Genomic DNA, 22,582 nt, shown 5'->3' with positions numbered 1-22,582 from the left:
AAACTTCCCTAATCTGAGGAAGGACACAGACATCAAAATTCAGGAAGCACAGAGAACTCCCATTAAATTCAAGAAAAGCCCACCATCAGAAAGTCATATCATAGTCAAATTCACAAAATAGACAGACAAGGAAAGAATCCTGAAAGCAGCAAGGGAAAAATTAACCTACAAGGGAAGACAGATCAGCTTTGTAGCATATCTGTTCACAAAGACTTGGCAGGCCAGAAAGGAGTGGAAGGAATTATTCAGTGTGCCAAATGGGAAAAATATACAGCCAAGAATTCTTTATCCAGCAAGGCTGTTATTCAGAAAGGAAGGAGAAAGAGTTTTCCAGACAAACAAAAACTAAAGGAGTTCGTGACCACTAAACCAGTCCTGCAAGAAATTTTAAGGGGAACTCTTTGAGGGGAGAAAAAAAGACCAGAAGCAACAAAGACTAGAAAGAACCAGAGAATATTACCAGAAACACCAACTCCACAGGTAACACAAGGGCACTAAACTCATATTGCTCAATAATCACTCTGAATGTAAATGGACTAAATGCTCCAATCAAAAGACAGAGGGTATCAGAATGGATAAAAAAGCAAGATCCATCTAAATACTGCCTACAAGAGACTCATTTTAGACCTAAAGTCACCCGCAGATTGAAAGTCAGGGGATGGAGGACCATCTATCATGCTAACAAATGTCAAAAGAAAGCCAAAGTAGCCATACCTATAGCAGACAAACTAGATTTTAAAACAAAAGATGAAGAAGGGCATTTTATCATAATTAAGGGGTCAATCCATCAAGAAGATCTAACAATTGTAAATATTTATGCCCCCAACTTGGGAGCACACATATACATAAATCAATTAATAACAAACAAAGAAACTCATTGATGATAATACAATAATAGTAGGGGACTTTAACATCCCAATTACAGCAATGGACAGATCATCTAAGCAGAAAATCAACAAAGAAACAATGGTTTTGAAGGACACACTGGACCAAATGGACTTAACAGATATAGTCAGAACAATTCATCCTAAAACAGCAGAGTACACATTCTTCTCGAGGGCACATGGAACATTCTCCAGAATAGATCACACACTGGGTCACAAATCAGCCCTCAACAAGTACAAAAAGATCGAGATCATACCATGCATATTTTCAGGACACAATTCTATGAAACTGGAAGTCAACCACAAGAAAAAAATTGCAGACCTCAAAAACATGCAGGTTAAAGAACATCCTATGAAAGAATGAATGGGTTAATCAGGAAATTAAGGAAGAAATTTTAAAAATACATGGAAGCAAATGAAATTGAAAGCACAACAGCCCAAAACCTTTGGGATGCAGGAAAGGCAGTCTCAAGAGGAAAAGTATATTACAGTACAGGTCTACCTCAAGAAGCAAGAAAAGTCTCAATATACAGCCTAAATTTACACTTAAATTTAAGCGCTAGAAAAGAACAGCAAATAAAGCCTAAAGCCAGCAGAAGAAGGGAAATAATAAAGACTAGAGCAGAAATCAATGATATAGAAACAAACAACCCAGTAGAACAGATTAACAAAACTAAGAGCTGGTTCTTCAAAAAATTAATGAAATTGATAAGCCCCTACCAGACTTATCAAAAAGAAAAGAGAAAGGACCCAAATAGATAAAATCACAAATGACAGAGGAGAGATCACAACCAACATCACAGAAATACAAACAATTACAAGAGAATACTATGCCAACAAACTGGACAATCTGGAAGAAATTCCTAGAAACTTACAAACTACCAAAACTGAAACACGAAGAAATTGAATACTTGAACAGACCCATAACCAGCAAAGAAATTGAATCAGTAATCAAAAATCTCTGGGCTATGGGCGCCTGGGTGGCTCAGTTGGTTAAGCGACTGCTTTCGGCTCAGGTCATGATCCTGGAGTCCCTGGATCGAGTCCCACATCGGGCTCCCTGCTCGGCAGGGAGCCTGCTTCTCCCTCTGACCCTCCCCCCTCTCATGTGCTCTCTCTCTCATTCTGTCTCAAATAAATAAATAAAATCTTTAAAAAAAAAAAAAATCTCTGGGCTAAATGGCTTCCCAGGGGAATTCTGCCAGACATTTAAAGAAGAGCTAGTACCTATTCTTCTCAAACTATTCCAAAGAATAGAAATGGAAGGAAAGCTTCCAAATTCATTCCACAAAGCCAGCATTACCTTGATTCCAAAAACCCCACTAAAAAGAAGAATTACAGGCCAATATCCCTGATGAACATGGATGCAAAAAGTCTCAATAAAATACTAGCAAATCAAATCCACAGTACATTGGAGAATTATTCACCACGATCAAGTGGGATTTATTCCTGGGCAGCAGGGCTGGTTCAATATTCCAAATCAATCAACATGATATACTACGTTAATAAAAGAAAGGATAAAAACCATATGATCCTCTCAATAGATGCAGAAAAAGCATTTGACAAAATACAGCATCCATTCTTGATAAAAACCCTCAACAAAGTAGGGATAGATAGAACACACCTCAACATCATAAAAGCCATATCTGAAAGACCCACAGCTAATATCATCCCTAGGGGAAAAACTGAGAGCCTTTTCCCTACAGTTAGGAACAAGACAAGGATGTCCACTCTCATCATTACTATTTAACATAGTACTGGAAGTCTTAGCCTCAGCAATCAGACAACACAAAGAAGTAAAAGACATCTGAATAGGCAAGGAAGAAGTCAAACTTTCACTATCTGCAGACAATATGATACTCTATGTAGAAAACCTGAAGGACTGCACCAAAACATTGCTAGAAGTTATACATGAATTCAGCAAAGTGGTGGGATATAAAATCAATGTGCAGGAATCCGTTGCATTTCTATACACCAATAACAATGAAGTAGACAAAGAAATCAAGCAATCAACCCCCTTTGCCATGGCATCAAAACCAATAAGATACCTAGGAATAAACCTCACTAAAGAGGTAAACTAGGTATTTACCCAAAGGGTACAAAAATACAGATTCAAAGGGATACATACACCCCAATGTTTATGGCAGCATTATCAACAATAGCTAAACTATGGAGAGAGCCCAAATGCCAATCGACTGATGAATGGATAAAGAAGATGTGGTGTATATATATAATGGAATATTACTCAGCCATCAAAAAGAATGAAATCTTGCCATTTGCAATGACATGGATGGAGTTAGAGTGTATTATGCTAAGTGAAATAAGTCAGAGAAAGACAAATACCATGTGATTTCATTCATATGTGGAATTTAAGAAACAAAACAGATGAACATATGGGAGGGAGGGAAAGAGAGAGAGAAAGGGAAACAAACCATAAAAGACTCTCAGAGAACAAATTGAGGGTTGATGGTTGGAGGTGGGTGGGAGATGGGGCTAGATGGGTAATGAGTATTAAAGAGGACACTTTTTGTGATGAGCACTGGGTGTCGTTTGTGATGTCTCACTGAATTCTACTCCCAAAACCAATATTGCACTGTATGTTAACTAAGTAAATTTAAATTAAAAAAAAAAATAGCTACAGGATTCAAAAAGAAGAAGAAGAAGAAAATAAAGAAAAAGAAAAAGAAGCTACAGGATATCATTATGGGTGTCACATTGGCATACTGGCTGTAGTTGCTTCCCATGTGCTCAGCATGCCACATGCATGTCTCAGATTGGGCAGTCAGAGTAGAGAACCTGCATATAATCTCCTAATCACCTGATGAACTTTGCCTAGGATAGGATGCCAGGCAGACCTTCTGAGTCCTGTTTTATTTATGAGGAATTTACATTGAGAGTCGTGTAAGGACATAGGCCTTAATTTATTTACACTTGACTAAAGTAGAGGTCACACAATAGAAGAACTGCTACTAAACTGGCATTATATTGAGTACTTTGCTTTTAGCTTAACCACTTACCAATATTCCTTGACATTTTCCCCATTTTCACTCACTTGCTATGTGTCTAAAAGTGGCTTCTGTTCATGTTGTGAAAAGTCTGATTTTCGACTGCTTATAGTTGTGTAGTATGGTAGAGTTAAAGTCTCTATGCCTACTTGGGTTACATCCAAGCATTTATACATTGACTAAACTATCATTGAACTCTTTAAGGCTTCACAATGTAGAAATCCAGGCCAAAGGTTTTCATGGTTTTAGAGAGGTCAGTATACATACTCTTTTCAAGAGTTTCACAATGCCTCTCATTAGCAGGTATATATACACTGTGTAGTTAGTTTCATATATACACTGTGTTGGCGCTATATATATACATACATACATATACACACACACACACACACATACTGTGTAGTTACATATACATACTGTGTCAAGTCTATATGTATATACACACATATATCATATACATATATATACACAGTATAGTAATCATTCAAGCTGAAGTACATTAGGTGATACATTAGACCATCTTCAAAACTCTAATGATTTTTAAAACAGAAATAGCTTTCCAGAAGTGCTTTTCTTTAACCAAAGTGGAAAAATGCATTATATATATGTGTGTGTGTATATATATGTATGTATATATACATACATATATATATATACATGAATTCAGCAAAGTGGCGGGATATAAAATCAATGTGCAGGAATCCGTTGCATTTCTATACACCAATAACAATGAAGTAGACAAAGAAATCAAGCAATCAACCCCCTTTGCCATGGCATCAAAACCAATAAGATACCTAGGAATAAACCTCACTAAAGAGGTAAACTAGGTATTTACCCAAAGGGTCAATCAACCCCCCTGCCCAACCCTAAAAATTTTAAAATTTTTAAATTTTAAAAAAATTTATAAATTTTTTTATAAAAAATTATTTTTATAATCACATAAATATGTATACATATATATATGTGATTATAAAAATAATTCAGTCATTGAAAAGAAATTCATAATATACATAAAAGTATAAAAATAAAATATAACCTCTAATCCTTTGAAACTAGCAAAACAATGTGTGGAATACACTGTTATAAAACATATTGCTGAGCTAGAAACACTGTTAATTTTGGATTATATATTCTTTTGGGAATACATATTTATTTATATATTATTGACTTATAAGGCTTTTTTTCAGGAACAGAATATTACCCACCATGAATTATTCTTAACTGACATTTCCAAATTTATCTACAAACAATAAATTTATTGGAAAGCAGTTTGGAGGATGCACAAAAATTCAGTTCTTCTACATACAAAGTTCACAAAACATTCAATTGTCCCTGAAACTCTTTTTAGTTCACTGGAATAAATGATAGATGGCATTGATCATAAGAAAAAGCAGCTGGTTTCTCAGCACTAGACCGATTTCAAAGTAGCCCTGCTCTACTGTCACTTTCAGTCTCAGCTATATTAATAGAAAATAAAGTCATAAACTTTGTCTTGAAATTGGAACCACTTTTACGTTCATGGAGAAATGAGTAACTCCAGACCTTATCAACTACAAAAAAGTTATCAAACAGAAATTTAAGGAGACAAGAGGAAAGACACACAGAATCAATGAGTTCTTGACTAGTATCTCCCAGATTAGAGTGGAATATAATTACAAACTCTTTTGACACACTGATCAGTCATTTTAGGATCTGAGACTATTTTCTTTTGGCTTGGGTAAGAATTCTAATTTATATTGTCTAGGGATCCCCCAAGTGCCCCAATTTTATTAGATAACTTTGACAGAGAAGAGGTAGCAGTTTGAAGCATGTTTGTTTTCTTTTGCTTTGTGATCAAGATAGATAATTAAAGATCTCAAGGGGCCTTTATATTAATATAAGGACTTCTAAGAGAAAATTTTTTAACTTTTCAATTAAAATATAACATAGAAACTGTAAAATGCTCAGCTAAAAAGTATATAGTCAGTGAAATATCACAAAATGAACATATCTCTATAATTATTACCCAGATCAAGAAAACAAAGGCCCTTTTTTCCAAGAAAGGTAACATTCACAGGTTATGGGGATTAGGCCATGAATATATCTTCGATAGGCCATTTTTTTTTAAAGATTTTATTTATTTACTTCACAGAGAGAGCACAGCAAGAGAGGGAACACAAGCAGGGGGAATGGGAGAGGGAGAAGCAGACCTCCCGCCGTGTGGGGAGCCCGATGCAGGGCTCGATCCCAGGACACTGGGACCATGACCTGAGCCGAAGGCAGACGCTTAACGACTGAGCCACCCAGGCGCCCCTGACAGGCCATTTTTTAAACCTATCACACTATTCTAGTCTGAATGAGCACTTATTATAGTAGCTATATTATAAATACTTCTGCTATGATTATTCTGCTTTGTTGGTAAGGGCATACATGCCCATTGGATATAAAATTAGGAGTGAAATGGGCAGGCAACTGGCTACTTATGTTCATCTTTAGTAGATGATTCCAAACACTTTTTCAAAATGATTTTAAATCATCCTCACAATTATAATGATTTCTGAAAGGAATCTATTTAAAGTGCCCCCCCCACCCCAACCCAGCCAAGCTTACAGAAAAAACTCACAGGTGTCTGTATTTGGCCCTAACTCTTTGTTTTTCTAGGTCATGGTGCCCTCCATTCTTAGAAAGTAGACCCCAACTACAAAACATATCCTCTAGTCTGACCGCAACCCACAACCTGGATGAGCCCCAGACAGAGCCCTCAAAAAACCAGCCTCTTCCTTCTCTACCTGGCTAAGAATTGACCCCCTCCCCACACTCCAGCCATGGGCACAGATTCAACCTTCTCACATCTTGCAAAACCCCTTAAAAGGCCCAGCCTGACAGAAACTCAGGGCGGACATCTCCCTTGATGTTGGCCCCTCTCCTCCCTTGGAGAGTGAATAAACTGTCCTGCTTGTTGCTCTACTCTTTGTGCAATTCTTCACCACCCATGTCACTGGCCACCCTAACATTTTCTAAAACAGAAGTAGCTTTTCAGGAGTAGTATTTTTAGGCCATAACAATGTGTGTGTTTAGTTATCCTATTCATAGTAAATATATCTGCTCACAAATGACATATTCCTGCAAAACAGCAGAATAATGTGTGGAATATTTTGTAATAAATTTTGTAATAAATACATATTTCTGATTAAACAGGCTGTGGATGGAGAAGATGTTTGGTTACAGAGAAGGAGAAAAGAGGAGGAAAAGACAGAAGGAAAAAGAAGGAAAAGATGATGATTCTGCCAAACTTCTCTGAAACATGCTGGGCATGCCATCTCAGCAAAAAGTGGCATCACTATAAAAGTAACAGCTCTCCTCAGCTACAAGGGGTTGATGCTGCTCTCCTTCAAGTTTGTTCATTACTCCCACAATGAAAAGGGTTCCTACATTGGAGAAGGATTTTTTCCTAAGTAGCTGGTCCAATCAGTGATCTAACTCTGGTGTTGAGGTTCTGGCTGGTGCACCTCAAGTAATATGCAAAGGCCCCTCTAACTACCAGACTCCAGGATGTCCCGAGAACTTGAACCCTTCAAAGAGCACTCAGGGGGAAACTTAGATCAGGCAAGTCAGAGCCTGTATACTTCCTAATATGAGCCTTTTTTCTTAGATTATGCTGTATCTATCAACTCTGTTGGTTTTGAGGGCCTTGGAGCTACAATAATGACAAAAGGCAAAATGCAAGTCAATTGCTTTTAATAGTGGGTTTTAACCAACATGATGCCACAGTCATAAATTGGAAAATTCCTTAACCTAAAATGAACTATCTTTGAAGAGTTTTGGAAATGTATTATGGGCACATTCAATTTTACAACAATCTACTCACATGCAATATTCACCATCTGGAAGCCAATGTCACAGGCCAAATTACCTATTGTTTTAATTTCACAGTTTGGACCTTAGGACCAAAGATGAATATGCTATTTCCAGTTGGCCTTACTTACAAGGCACCAAATCTGTTCCTAGGGAATGGGGCAAGCTGAGGAAAGACCCAGAGTTCAAGCTGTACCCACAGGCAGTACCTGTGGTTACCATCAATGATGTGTCATGAAGTAAATATACAAAGTTAGGGATGAAAGGGGAAAAAAATACCTAAATTATAGAAATTGAACATTCCTAAAAGCCTAAAGGTGTATTCCTAAAACCGTCACAACCCTGCTAGGAGCCAACCAATATCACCAGTTTCACAATTCCTTTCTAGGATTTTATCATGGATATCTGAGCCCTAAATAATATAATTTAGCTTGGCCTGCTTTCAAACTGTAAATGGAATTACATTGTATGTATTATTTTGTGTCTTGCTTCATTTGTTCAATAGATATTTGTAAAACTCATCTAGTCCGTTGTGTGTATTGTAAACTATAAATATTGAGCTGTATGAGGATAACAATTTATTCATTCTATCATTGATAAGTATTTGGATTTTCAGGTTTATCTTTTATGAAATATTTTTAAGGATTTGTTGATCATAGGTATAAAACTCCCTTGTGTAATAAAGTCAGAAGTGGAATTCCTACGTCATAGAGGATTTGTATCTAGTCTTTCTGGATCAGGTTTTTTTTTTTAAAGATTTTATTTATTTGACAGAGAGAGACACAGCGAGAGAGGGACTACAAGCAGGGGGAGTGGGAGTGGGAGAGGGAGAAGCAGGCCCCCCGCCCAGCAGGGAGCCCGATGCGGGGCTCGATTCCAGGACCCTGAGATCATGACCTGAGCTGAAGGCAGACGCTTAACGACTGAGCCACCCAGGTGCCCCTGGATCAGGTTTAACATCATTTCAGTCTCTCTTAAAATCTACCTACTTATCAGCAGAATATGACTGTACTCCACATCAGACATCAGAATTTTTAACTTCTCTTAACATGGCGACTGTGTGCTCATATCTCATTGAGATGTTAATTGCATTTTCCTCACACAGATCAGATAGAACATCTTTCCATATGCTTGTTCGCTAGTTCTTTGTCCTTTTTTGTGAAAGGGCTGTTGATGTCTTTATACTGGGTAGTCTGTCTTTTCCTTGATTTGTATGATTTCTTAATTTATTCTGGACATGAGTTTTTGTTGGTTTGATGATTTGACAATGTCATTTCCCATTCTGTGACTTGCTTCGTTAACTCTTCTTATGGTGTTTTTCATGAAAAGAATTTTTTAATGTTAATGTCATCTAACAACATTTTATTTTATGGGTAGTGGAGCCTGTGTGTGTGTGTGTTCTGTATGAATTATTTTTCTTGTACTAAAATATTTATCATTTTCCCTTCCACATTTAGGTCCATAATCCACTGAGATTTTTTTCCTCGTGTGGTGGAAAGTACAAGTGTAAAGTATTTTTCTGGAGGATCACTCATTTTCTCATCAATTTCCCCACCCTTATGAAGGGTTACTCTGTCATCTCTTACTATTTGTTTTAAAGATTTTAAGTATACCCAACATGGGGCTTGAACTTACAACCCTGAGATCAAGAGTTACATGCTCTATGGACTGAGCCAGCCAGGCACCCCCAGGGTTACCTCTGCCATAAGTTAAATGTCAATATGAGTATACCTGTTTGGGGGCTCTCTCTTTCGTCTATTTACTCACCCAGATGCAAATATTACAACATATTACTTACTAAAATTTAGTAAGTTTTTATTTCTGTTCTAACCAATCCTTCTAGAATGTACTTCAAAAGTACATTTGACTTTACTTGATCATTTGTGTTTCTATATACATTTTAGAATCATCTTATACCCCAAACAATGGTTTATATTTTCACTGGGATTACACTGAATCCATTAAAAAATATTTCTATCAGCTTTACTTTGAAATCAACATTTATATTCATTTTGAAAATTTTTAACTGGATACAGAATTTTGGGTTGCCTTTCGTTCTTACTCAGTACTTAAGAGATGTTTTTACACTTTCTCTAATTTCTACAGCTTCCAGAAAGAAATCCCTCACATCTTCCATTTGTTTCTCTATATGTAATGTTCGTGTTTCTCCAGCAGCCTTCAAGATTTATTCTTTATATTTAGATTTCATTACTCTGCCTATAGTGTGCCTAATTGTGTTTTTCTTTGTGTTTATCCTGTTTGGGCTTCCCTGAACTTCTGGATCTGTGGGTTATTGTCTTTCAGTAATTCTGGAAAGTTATCAGTCATGATCTCTTTCCTTTCCATTTCTTCTTTTGATATTCCAATTACATGCACAATAGTATATGATTACTGAAATTGTGCTTTTCATTTTTAGCATTTTCCTCTAACTCTATCAGAGTTTCCATTTCTCTATTGAACATACATATGTACTTATGTGTGTACACATTAGATCCCTTTACCCAATAATCATAGTGTTTTAAAGGCCCTGTCTGATTGTTCCAACACTTGGGCTATCTCTGTTTCTGGTGCTTGTTTTATCTCTTCACAATGGATAGTTTTACTTGATTTTTCTGTGTATCTCATTTTTTTTATTGAATGCTAGGCACTGTTTAAAAAATAGTTGAGATTGAGATAATATTTATTCCTGGAAATAGGACCTCTTTTAGGTTACAATATTTGTGGCAAGCATTGATTCAATGCAGTTGTAGTTCAGTTGGCTCTGGGTTTTGCTTTTTCTATAGCTGCTTCAGTGTACCAGAAGCCTCAGATTTCCCCAGTGCAATTCTGCTACTACATTGTTCTTTATGTAAGGCCTGAAATGCCAGAAGGTTTGTCTTGGTATTACTGTTTCTCTCCCAGTTTTAGCAGCCCTGACATATCTATGTCACATGGGTCTTTTCTTTAGGCTCTTGTTCCTACCCCAGTGATAGGCTGCTGTTACTTGTAACCCAGTTCAAGGTTCCTGGTGAAGGCATGGGTTATCTGTGTTCTCCAGGTATTGCTGTGCAACCACAAATTGTGGAATGCTCAGGTGGCCCGTCCAGCCTAGGGAGCTCCCTCATGTCTCATGCCCCCCACCAAACCTGCCTGATGGAGGCCACTTTCATGGTCTTTCACCAAACCTTGTGTAGCAAGATATTACAAAATAAGACTCTTTGTGTCTGAGTATTTTCACTAATCCCCAAGGTTGAGCACAGTAGGTGCCAAAAAACCCACAATTTCTAAAACAAGATACTAGACCATCTTTTCTGGAGTTCAACTAATAGAATATGAAAACACATCATTTCAATTAAATTAAGCCTCATCAACCTCTATCAGTTTAGGAAACCATTTTGACAGTTCTTATTTTACCAATAATACACTTCTGTGACTGAGACTTATCGAATATAATTTTAAAAGATATTCTTCCTTGCAACAATTACAAACCACGGAATCTGGAAGAAAGTTCAAATTTATTTTTTCTTTCATTACCACATAATAATTTTTAAAAATCTTGTTTATATTAAAAAAAACTAAATAGCTTGAGATACTTTTATTTTTCTAGAGTGACATCTTTATAACCTCATAAAAAAATGAAAAACAAAAACATAAGTGGGGGTACATTTCTTGGATCCAGTTAGGAGAGAAAAGACTATCCTTATTCATGTGCCCACCCTCCTCCTACGTCAATGTCTGTGTCCCAGAAATTACAGGGCCACTATACATAGTCCAGCTTGGGTTCAACACTCCTAATGGCCAAGTTTAATGTCAGGACCCATAAAAATCTGTCTCTGATATCACTGTATACACTTTTAGAGTTATAACAGATATTTCACTTCTAAATATTATATAGTTGTCTTTTGCAAGATGAGTTCATACAATCCCGCTAGAGATTATATTTTTCTAGGTACACTTCCAGCTTGGTGTGGTCATGTGATTAAGTTCTATATATAATATGAACAGAAGTATATGTATGTCACTTGTGGATCTGGGCCTGAGAACTTTGAACCTGTACTCCATGAATCTCTTTTCTTTCCTACTGTCTGGATCACAAATGTGGCAGCAGTCAAGTTTTGATCTTGCAGATGAATACAATGACTTAGTGGGTATAGAACAACAAGATGCAAAAAACCTGCATCCCTGAATGATCTTGTGGAGGAATGTTTCCATTCAAGCCAAGAGCAGAAGGACTATAGCATGCCTTCTAAGCTGTACCAAGAGCCTCCTGAATAAGCTTTCTCCAGTATCCCCTCTCTATTCTACCTCTTCTCCTGCCATCAAAGTGATGGACCTCAAGCACAGCTCTGAACATGCCTAATAATCTTCAAAGACTACATGCCCCCAGGATAAAGTCTCTGACCGAGATTGCAATTGATCTTTCAACCTCATCCTCAAAGAGTTCTTTGGCTACAGTGGACTCTGGCTGATTCCTAGCATTTACTCACTACCATTGCATATTTGCTCATTCCCTTCCTTTGCTTTAAAATACAATTCATCCTAACTCTTTGATGAAATCAGAGTCATCCTTCAAGATCCAGCAGAAATGATACCCTCTCATGAAGCCATCTATAATTTTTTCAAGTATAATTAATTGTTGCTTTTAAGGAGACTCAAATATTTCATTTGTAACATTATATTAACACTGATCACTTCTCATTTTATTTACAGTATCTGCCTCTTCAAGGTACAGTTTCACCAAGAGTGAGAACTTTGCCTTGGTCATTTTAAAATATCCATTAACAATGGGTCCCATCTTGGGTTACATGCATTAGTAAAATGTGCCCTCAAGTGTTGAAGGTAAAAAAACAAAACAAAACAAAACAAAAAAGCACCTCATTGCCCAACCTGAATACTCCTAAGGAAAGACAACTGAAAAAAAACCCAATAATCTAATTTCACCATGATATTACATAAGAAGAGTACATTTTAACATTTAATATTAGGAAGGACAGTATACAAGCTCACTTTAAGGTCAACTTTCCAATAAAAATGTGATTAATAGCATTATATAATATATCAAAGGAAAAATATTTTAAAGCTTCAATATGAAATTCTACTTACACAGTGGGTTACACTATTATGACACAAGTTTGTCATATTAGGAACTTAAAAAAGGTATGGAAGTGAATCTCTAATATCTAAATGCTGATACTTAGTTTCTACCTCATTATTGTCAGAATCAATTTCACAAATTGATGAAAGTTGGGTATGTATATATATATATATACACACACATATATGTACATATATATATATACACACACATCAATATATTGATGAAGCTGGGTAAGATTCTTAATATCTTCTCAATTCACTCAGAACATTCTGGACATAGGAAAACAGCTGATGAACCAGAGACCACATTGTTCTAGCAAAATAGCTCCTACCATATTCATCCAGAAGACAAGATGTCATAAAAAAGTAATTTAATTTCAATTCTTGTTCTATTGCTCAGTATAAGGGAATAAAATTTTAAGATGCATTAAAATGGTTCATCTGTATGCCTCAACTTTGTATGCCGGAATTATTGCTCATACTGAAACTCAAATATGATAGAAAGTGCCCTAACAGAAGTAAAAATTGGAAACTAAGATAAAATGTCTGTAGGGGCGCCTGGGGGGGCTCATTCGGTTAAGCTGCTGCCTTCGGCTCAGGTCCTGATCCCAGTGTCCTAGGAGCAAGCCCCGCATCGGGCTCCCTGCTCAGCGGGAAGCCTGCTTCTCCCGCTGCCTGCCACTTCCCCTGCTTGTGCTCTCTCTCTCTCTGTCAAATAAATAAAATATTAAAAAAAAAAAAAAAAGATAAAATGTCTGCAGCATTTGTCAGCTTTAAAAAATGGTGCTTATGGGGTGCCTGGGTGGCTCAGTCTTTAGGCGTCTGCCTTCTGCTGGGGTTGTGATCTCAGGGTCTTGGGACGGAGCCCCGCGCCGGCCTCCCTGCTCGGTGGGAAGCCTGCTTCTCCCTCTCCCCCTTCTTGTGGTCCCTCTCTCACTGTCTCTCTCTCCGTCAAATAAATAAATAAAATCTTTTTAAAAAATAAAAATAAAAAATGGTGCTTATGATTCATTTGCTCATTTTAAACATTTACTTTTGAGTTTTTACTATTTTATTTAAAGCAGAACCTCAAATTATATAAGCTTCACGATATCAAAACCCACAGAATAAGCAGAGTAAAAATCGAGAAAAATATGCAACAAAATCAGTGATTATCTCCGGACTATTACACTAGTCTTTTTTTTTATGTAGTGTTCACTGATTCATTAGTTGGGTATAACACCCAGTGCTCATCAGATCATGTGCCCTCCTTAATGCCCATCGCCCAGTTACCCCATCCCCCCACCCCCTCCCTTCCCCATCCCCCCATGCCCTCCCTTCCGCATCCCTCAATTTATTTCCCTTTTTTTTTAAAAAGCTGCTTTTATTTATTTTTTTTTTAAGATTTTATTTATTTGAGAGAGGGGAAAGGGGGATAAAGGGAGAGGGAGAAGCAGGTTCCCCGCTGAGCAGGGAGCCTGATGCGGGAACTCCAGCCCAGTACCCTGGGATCATGACCTGCCCAAGGCAGATGCTTAAGCAATTGAGCCACCCAGGTGCCCCTATAATACTAGTCTTATACATATAATATGTAACTTATAATACTATAATGCTTATATAAGTATTTTTAATATGAAAAGAATATTCATGCTAACTACAAGAGTACTTTTTATAAAAATGAGTGAGAAAGGAAAGACAAAATAAGAAATGAGCAAGTAAATATTACAAAAAAACCCACACAAACCCATTCAAACAAACAAAACCCAAACCTGTCCTGACAAGGCACCCCGAGAGACAGGCAGCCGCCGGCCACCATGCTCCCGCATTCCCGCCCGCGGCTCTGCTTCTCCACTGAGGCCACGGAGCCAACTGCGCATGCGGCGCCGGCCGAGCTTGGGAACCCAGACAGCCGAGGCGCCAAGAACCGCTCGCACCTGCGGCGCGCCATGTCTCACACGCCCCGCTCTCCCGCCTCGGCGAAACAGGCGAAAACCCCACAGTTAGAGCCGCAAACGCTGTGCGTGTAGTTTCGATTCCGGTCCTCTGCACCCCGCCCCCCTCCACGGCCGCATGGCTGTAATATCAGGCAGCTCTCCCGCTTCCAAAGGGAACACGCGGTTTCCTGAGAAGCCAGACGCAGGCGGAGCACGCGAGGGGCGAGCGAGGGGGGCTGAGAACTTGTCCCCTGACGGCAGCGCCCGCGCCATGTCAAGTTCGCTCCTAAACTTGGTTTTGCGTGCACGTTTCGGTTAACAAACTAGCAAGAACAGCACAGGCCCAAGCGCAGGCTCCGCACTGCCCGCGGGAAGGCGGCGGGAGGCCGGCGCGGGGAGCTTAGCTCCGGCCGCTCAGCGTGTCCCGTGGACCGGGCACCTGCGGGGGGACAGCGTTCGCGCCGCATCCCGGGAGGCGCCGCTCCCCCTCAGGCGTCACCGGGAGCAAACAACCAAACAAAACCAACCTATAATTTTGTAAGCTCATTTACTCCTTCCCAAAGCTTTTTGAAATATTAACTCTAAGAACTCCGTTTTCCTGAACTGCACATCAGTTCAAAGTAGCAATATTTGGTATTTTTCCTGCTTATAACACCAAGAAAGGACTCATGTATTATTCCATACTACTCCTCAATAGCTAATGTAAAATAAGATACATTGTTCAGAGGAAGCCTGTTAAACCAATCAATGTTTTTTTCTGACAAAAGGATTTTTAGTTTATCTAGATTTCTTCGAACTTTACAACTTACATGGGCTTATTGACACATATGAACTCATGGCCTTACTTGCTTATTGTAGAAATAGTATATTGATACGGGGAATTTAAAAATAACCTATTAAGAAACTATGTTATTAACCAGTAATGAATCAAGAAGGAATACCTGTCACCCATAATATTGATAAGAACATTGAGGCTTACAAAGGTAAGATCCTTTTTCAAGCTCTCATAGGAGTGATTTGAACTGATCAGTTCAAATCAGTTGAACTCTGACAGCCTGACTCCAGAATGTGTAGGGACAGCCCTAGATGGCACTGGGTTCCTCTTGCCTGACATCCTCCAAGGGTGCCCTCCTAGTCAGCCCTTGCTGATGACTCTCTCCTGCTTGCTCTTCCTCTTGATGGGATGTGCCCTATCCTTACTTGAGAGAGAGCCAAATTCTTGATCTCTTCTCTCAAGATCACTTCTCCATCCAACCTGCTTCCAAAGCCCACAGATTTACTAAATCTGTCCTCAGCAAGCTCACAGATCACCTTCACTTTGTCTCTTAGAATACTCTCTGGTAAGTTCAACCCCCAGTATGCTGTATCCTCATTTTCTGCTCATTTTCTCCAGAGCACTTCCCACCGCCTAACATGCACATATTTCTGGTTTCTTAGTGCTTCGTGAGGCAGAAATTTGTATTCTTTTTTTTTTTTTTTTGAATCCTGGATACTGAGCATCTAGAATAATGCCCAGCACATAGCAAGTACTCCGTGTGTCTTTTTTGATGTAATACATAATGGCAAACCTAATGATATATCTGGTCCTTCCATGTGAACTGTCTGAATGTATTTCATATTATTGATCATTGCCTCCTTCTTGACACCTACTCATCCTATGCTTCTGAGGCATGTTCTCCTGGAACTCCTAGGCCCTTCTCTGGCCTCTCCTTCTCAGTTTCCCTCACATCTTATTCTGTTTGTAGTAATACTCAAAATATTAGTGTTCTCAGGGCTCCATCATCAGTCCTTTGCTTTTCTCATTCTAATTTCATGCATCCTCTGGACAAAGTGTTATAAGGACATTCCTACAGTTTCCATGCATAAACTACAGTCTTACAGATATACAATGAATGTGTATCTAACTTCCCAGGCAGAACTTTTTCCTGAGCTGCACATCAGTTCAAGGTAGCAATATTTGGTATCCTGTATGAACTGAAAATTTGCTTCTCATCTTACTGAGATGAGAACTTACTATGAGGAGATACAAATGAGCATGATAAACTGTGAATAAATGCTTTTCTAGCAGGAGATACATGTATTCAGGGTTATACAATTCCATTCAAATGTTCTAAGAGTATACAAGTTATTAAACATGCCCCCCAAAAATTCAACATCCACTGAAAAGACACTATGATAATTTTTGTTACTTTTTGACATCTACTTAGTTATTCAAGTGAAAAACCTAGGAATCATTTAGATACCTTCTAATCATCTTAATCCTTTAAGTCATTCTATATGCTGTTACTTTTCAATTTTAACTATCTTTACTAACTTGCTCCTTTTAGAAAGTTTCCTTGGGTCAGTCTTTCTTCAGTGATATCAGATTATCTTTCTTTTTTGAGTACAGTTAACACACAATGTTATATTAGTTTCAGGTGTACAACTTCGTGATTTGACAAGTTTATACATTATGCTGTGCTCACTACAAGTATAGCTACCATCTGTCCTGTTACGTGGCTATTACAGTATCATTGACTGTAGTCCTTATGCTGTGCCTTTTATTCTGACTCATTTATTCCATAACTGGAAGCCTGTATCTCCCTCTCCACTTGGATTTTCCTTCTTTTTTATTTAGGTACTATCCTGTGCATATATATATCATTCTGCTTTCTCTACTCAGGGTACAATGATGTATTGTCTGTCTACTTCAATACAACATAAGTTCTAGAGTTATTCATGATTGCTGTGGAAGACACTAGTATTTATCTTGAGCATTCATTCTCTTCCTTTTCTCATTGAAAAAGAACATCTGATTTTTACCTGGGCACATGACACATAGGTTGCAGTTACAATAAGAAATTAGAATTTCTAATTTAAGTAGAATAAGAAATTATAATTAAAGAGACTAAACGCCCCACGCTTCTTTGCAGATAATATTGCCATGACATGTAATTCTAGTAAATAATTATAATGAGATGTTATTATGCATAATCAATCATCTAGGCAATGTACTTAAAGGGAGGAAACATTCCCTCTTTTTCCCTATACTCTTCTGCTGAGTGCAAGGTACATGTGAGGGTAAGAAAATTTTACCCAGGAGGTGGCACATTAAACAACAGCTAACCAGCATATGAAAGGAACCAGGGCCTCTGATGCTACATAAAGCACAACCAGGGCTTTTCAACTCTTATAAGAGAGGAGGAAAAAAACACATTAGGCCACCCAGGCCAGCTGAATGGGTGCAAACTGCACATGCATTGGACTCAAAAGTGAGGGGAGCTGGGGACTGTGAACAGGACAAGTGTCAACAAGGCCTAATCATAGGAGCAAGCTCTTAGGGGTATAAAGTATCGACCTAATTCCAAGACCTGACCTATAGAAAAGCACATACTCTCCTTGAAGGCAAAGCAGGAGGAATCAGATCTCAACCCCAGTTGGCTGACAAGGGGTTTCATCCAATAAAACAAGCCTAGGACCTAATCAGAAAGTAGGTCCAAAAGGGGGATGACTTAACCCATTTGCAGCAGCCCTTTCAGAACAACTTTTGGGAAGTGGCTTCCCTCTACCCCAAGACAATGCAGGTGGTTGGGGCCATGCTGGAATTTCACAGGCAGGGAGGACCCCTGGGAGCAAGCGGTGGGTGGGAACAAGGCATCCAGCACTAATCACAAACCCTGGCTACCCAGTGGGGAATATAGCACCTGAAGGCAGAATTGGAGTTAGTGACATTGCCAGGGAGGGACGGGGCCTGATGGCCCGGTGATCCTCCAATAAGTGAGACCTGGGGGCCCTGGCTGCTGGAAAAGTCTGGGACCTCAGTAGTGAGCAAGTCCAAATGGAGACTGTTGCCAGTTTAAAGCCACCCCCTCTGAATGATTTTCACCAACTGGGCTTCCTCCACCCTGGAGTCTATGAGGGGGCTGAAGATTGGCCCAAGCCCCACAGACCAGAAGGGCTTAGCCTGCCCCAAGTCAGCTGAGGAGCGGCCTACTGCCTATGTGGGGTCCCGGCAGGTCAGGGTAGCCAGGCACCTGGGGAGCGGGGCAAGTGTTGGCAGAGGCTGACTCACAGGACACACTCCTGGGAGTACAAGGCATCTGACTAATTCCAAGCCCTGAATTACACAAAGGTGCATATTCCCCCTGAAAGCAGAGCTGGAGAAATTTGGACTGCCTTACCTGGTTCTGGATGGCCTGGCTAGTGCACTGATCCTCCATTAAGACACTCCTGGGAGAGAAGCCGGGACTCTATCAGGCAGCAGGTTTAAATGGAACCTGCCACCCATTAGCACCCGAAACCTCAGAAGGATTTTCAGGGGATGGGCTGCCTCCAGCCAGGAGGATACGCAAGGAGTCGTGGACAGTGTGGCTTTACTGTTTTGGAGAGCCTCTGTGCCCCAGGCCGGCTCACTGAATATTTAGTGCGCACGCGCAGTCTGAATGCGTGCGCAGTCTGCAAAGAGCCAAGAACCAGCTGCAGATAATTGGCCAACCAGGCAGCTGCCTATCGCAAATCCTACCTACCCAGTGGGGAACAGTTCCCCTGAAGCCAAAGCTGGGGCAATCTCCAGTGCCTTCCCAGGTGGCGCAGGGCTGCCTGGCCGAGTTTTCGTCCGGTAAGAGACTCCTGGGAACCTTGATTGCTGGAGAATCCTGGGACCCTATCAGGCAGCCAGTCCGAATGAGGACTCACTGTCGCCAGTTTAAAGCTACTGCCTCAAAAAGGTTTCAGGTTATGGGCTGTCTCTGCCCTGGAAGCTACGGAGGTGACCGGATGGGCCGGAGTTCTGCAGGTATGAAGGGCCCTGGCTGTCCAAGGTTGGCTGATGGGATGCTTACTGCTCATGCGCAGGCTTTGCACCACAGCACAGGAACGGTGCAAGTGCCGGGAGAAGTCGAGTCTCAGGAACAGGCTTTTGAAGGTGCAAGGCATCTGCTTAATCCCACGCACTAGGTACCCCATGGTGAATATCCTACTGAATATCCCTGGGAGTCCTGGTTCCAGAAGCCTGGGTCTCCATTAGGCAAGAAGGTCACATGGGGGCTGACTGTTGCCAGTTGATAGCTGCTCGCTCAGAGTAATTTTCTTGGGGGGGCGGGCTTTCTCTACCCTGAGACTGTGCAAGTATTTGGAGACCAGCCTAAGCCACACAAGCATGGAAGGCCCAGGCTGTCCAAAGCCAGCCAATGGATTGCATAGTTCACAGGTATGGCCTGGAACAGAGTAAGTGTCCGGATATGCCAGGTCACAAAAATGGGCTTTTTGGGGGTACTAGACATCTGCCTCATTCCAAATCTTAAGCTACACAAATGTGCATATTCTCGCAGAAGGCAGACCTGGAGGAATCTGGACTGCCTTGTCAGGCCAACTTGCCATGATAGCCTCCAATACAAGACACCTAGAACCCTTGATTGGTGGAGAAGCCCAGGACCCCATCAGGCAGCAAATCCAAATAGGGACTGACTGTCACCAGTTTAAAGCTCCCACCTCAGGAAGATTTGTTGTGAGCAGGTGATTGGAGACAGGCCCAAGTCTCTGGGGCCTGGAGGGCCTCGGCTGCCCAAGGCTGGGTGACAGGGTGTGTAGGCATGGGCCAGCAGGTCAGAGTAGCCTGGGCCATGGATCAGGCAAGTGGAGGGAAAGGCTGGGTCACAGGAACAGGTCTTAGGGGTTCAAGGAATCTGCCTAATTCCAAGCTCTCACCTACACAAATGAGCCTATTCCCCCTGAAGGCAATACTGGAGGATACTATACTGCTGACTTGCCAGGGAAGATGTGACTGACTTTCCAGTATAGTCCAATAAAGTACACCTTGGAGCTCTGGTGGGAGAAGCCTGGTACACAATCAATAGTAAGTCTAAATGGAGAATGACTGTAGCCCACTTGCAACTGCCACCTCAGAGTGGCACCTTTTGAGATATGGGCTCCTTGTATTCTAGAAGCTATACAGGTGTTTGGGCCCAGGCCCTAGATCCCCAGTCCTTGCAAGCCCCAGCTGCCCAGAGTTTACTGAGGGGGTATTATTACACATGAGCTTGCAGCTCATTTCAGGATTATCAGCGATGTGGAATATGGCAAGGGTTGGGAGAGTCTGATCACAGGAGCAGGACCTTGGGAAAGCAAGGCATTTACCCAGTCATAAGCCCTAAACTAGCCACTGACTAATATTCCCCATGAAGGCAAAATGTGAGGTAATTGGCAGGGGGGGCTGCTCTGATTCATCCTTGTTTCCTTCAACAGAAATACCTGGGAGCCCTGATAATGGGAGAAGCCTGGGACCCAATCAGACCGCAAGTCCAAATGAAGACTGACTGTTGCCAGTTTAAAGCTGCCACCTCAGAATAATTATCAGTAGGTGTGCTCCCTCCATCCTGGAGTCTATACAGGTGGTTAGTCATGCACCCGAGCTCCACAGGTCTGGAGGGCCCCCGATTCCCAAAGCCCTTTGGTGGAATGTGTACTGTGCTCCTGCTGGCTGGAAGGCCAGGGTAGCCAGGGACCTGGAACAGGGCAGGTATCTGGAGAGGCTGAGTCCCAGGAGCAGAATCTTGGGGGAACAAGGCATCTGCCTATTCATAAGCCCTAACATACACATTGGGTAATATTACCCCTGAAGGCGAAACAGATTACTTGACTATCTTGCAAGGGAGTAGACTGGCCCATAGTATCCTTCAAAAAGTGACACCTGGGTGCCTTGATGGGCATGTTCTGATGTGAGTAGGTAATGCCAACCTGGGTAACTTCCATTTCTAAAGGTCAACTTGTATCATATCATATAGCCTAATCATGGGATGAAAATCCAACATATTCCCAGGGATGAGGCAAATTTTTTCTTTGATTTAACTTGGAGCCTGATAACTAGTGTTCTATAGAGGGTCAACAGTTCTTATTGTTTTCTGCATGTGCTCGTGCTACCTCCATGGACTTGAGAATTAATTAGGATCAAACTTACACTCCCTCCCCAAGGTGCATTTTATGGGCTGTAACATATTAAGGGGATAGTACTCAGACCTGACCCAGTCCCAGCCCCTCCCCACTCTCAGTGGGATGGTGCTGAAGGTATCATAGGAAGGTATAAACCCTGGATACTCCCATTTCTCATGTCCAATCATATGCAAATATTGGACAAACTCATCAAAGAGCATCCTAAGGTGGTAGAGAAATAGACAGTGTTTAGTTGTTGAAATTGTTAAATACAAAACCCTGACTCTTGATAATTTAGGTGTTTTTCAAAAGTGGACCTTTCTGGTTTATAGAACTGCTTAATGAAATATTGCTTAATGAAGGACTTTTTAAAAAGATTTTATTTATTTATTTGACAGAGAGAGAGACAGGAGAGACAGTGAGAGGGGGAACACAAGCCCGGGGAGTGGGAGAGGGAGAAGCAGGCTTCCCGCCGAGCAGGGAGCCTGATGCAGGGCTGGATCCCAGAACCCTGGGATCATGACCCGAGCTGAAGGCAGACGCTTGACAACTGAGCCACCCAGGTGCCCCGCTTAATGAAGGATTTAAAAAGTCTGAGGAGTTGCATTTAGAGATATATTGACTAAAAGAAGAAATTGAAACAACTGAAAATATAAGTGGTTCTGGATTTCAAAGGTCGTAGACACATCTGACAGTGTTGTAATTGTTTCACTACCTGACTGCTAAGCTGTTTGATGTTGGGATAAAACTTTTCAGCTCACCGACAGGGGCGCCTGGGTGGCTCAGTCGTTAAGCGTCTGCCTTCGGCTCAGGTCATGATCCCAGAGTCCTGGGATCGAGCCCCGCATCAGGCTCCCTGCTCCGCGGGAAGCCTGCTTCTCCCTCTCCCACTCCCCCTGCTTGTGTTCCCTCTCTGGCTGTCTTTCTCTCTGTCAAATAAATAAAACCTTTAAAAAAAAAAAAA

General features: G+C 40.7%; 1 protein-coding gene across 1 annotated transcript in view; it reads left to right on the top strand.

The window, feature by feature from the left end:
• LOC115942739 (guanylate-binding protein 7-like) overlaps positions 1 to 22,582 on the top strand; it is a 51,343-nt gene that overhangs the window by 3,797 nt on the left and 24,964 nt on the right. The window contains 2 exon segments of the mRNA XM_081817095.1: positions 7,067 to 7,084; positions 19,426 to 19,615. Coding sequence (XP_081673221.1) covers positions 7,067 to 7,084; positions 19,426 to 19,615 — 208 coding nt within the window.

Source organism: Leptonychotes weddellii, chromosome 4 (genome assembly GCF_054177405.1).
Source record: "Leptonychotes weddellii isolate Sample4059 chromosome 4, ASM5417740v2, whole genome shotgun sequence".
Classification (NCBI taxonomy): domain Eukaryota; kingdom Metazoa; phylum Chordata; class Mammalia; order Carnivora; family Phocidae; genus Leptonychotes; species Leptonychotes weddellii.
Note: the sequence above shows the minus strand (reverse complement) of the source record. Positions and strands in the feature narration are given on the sequence as shown.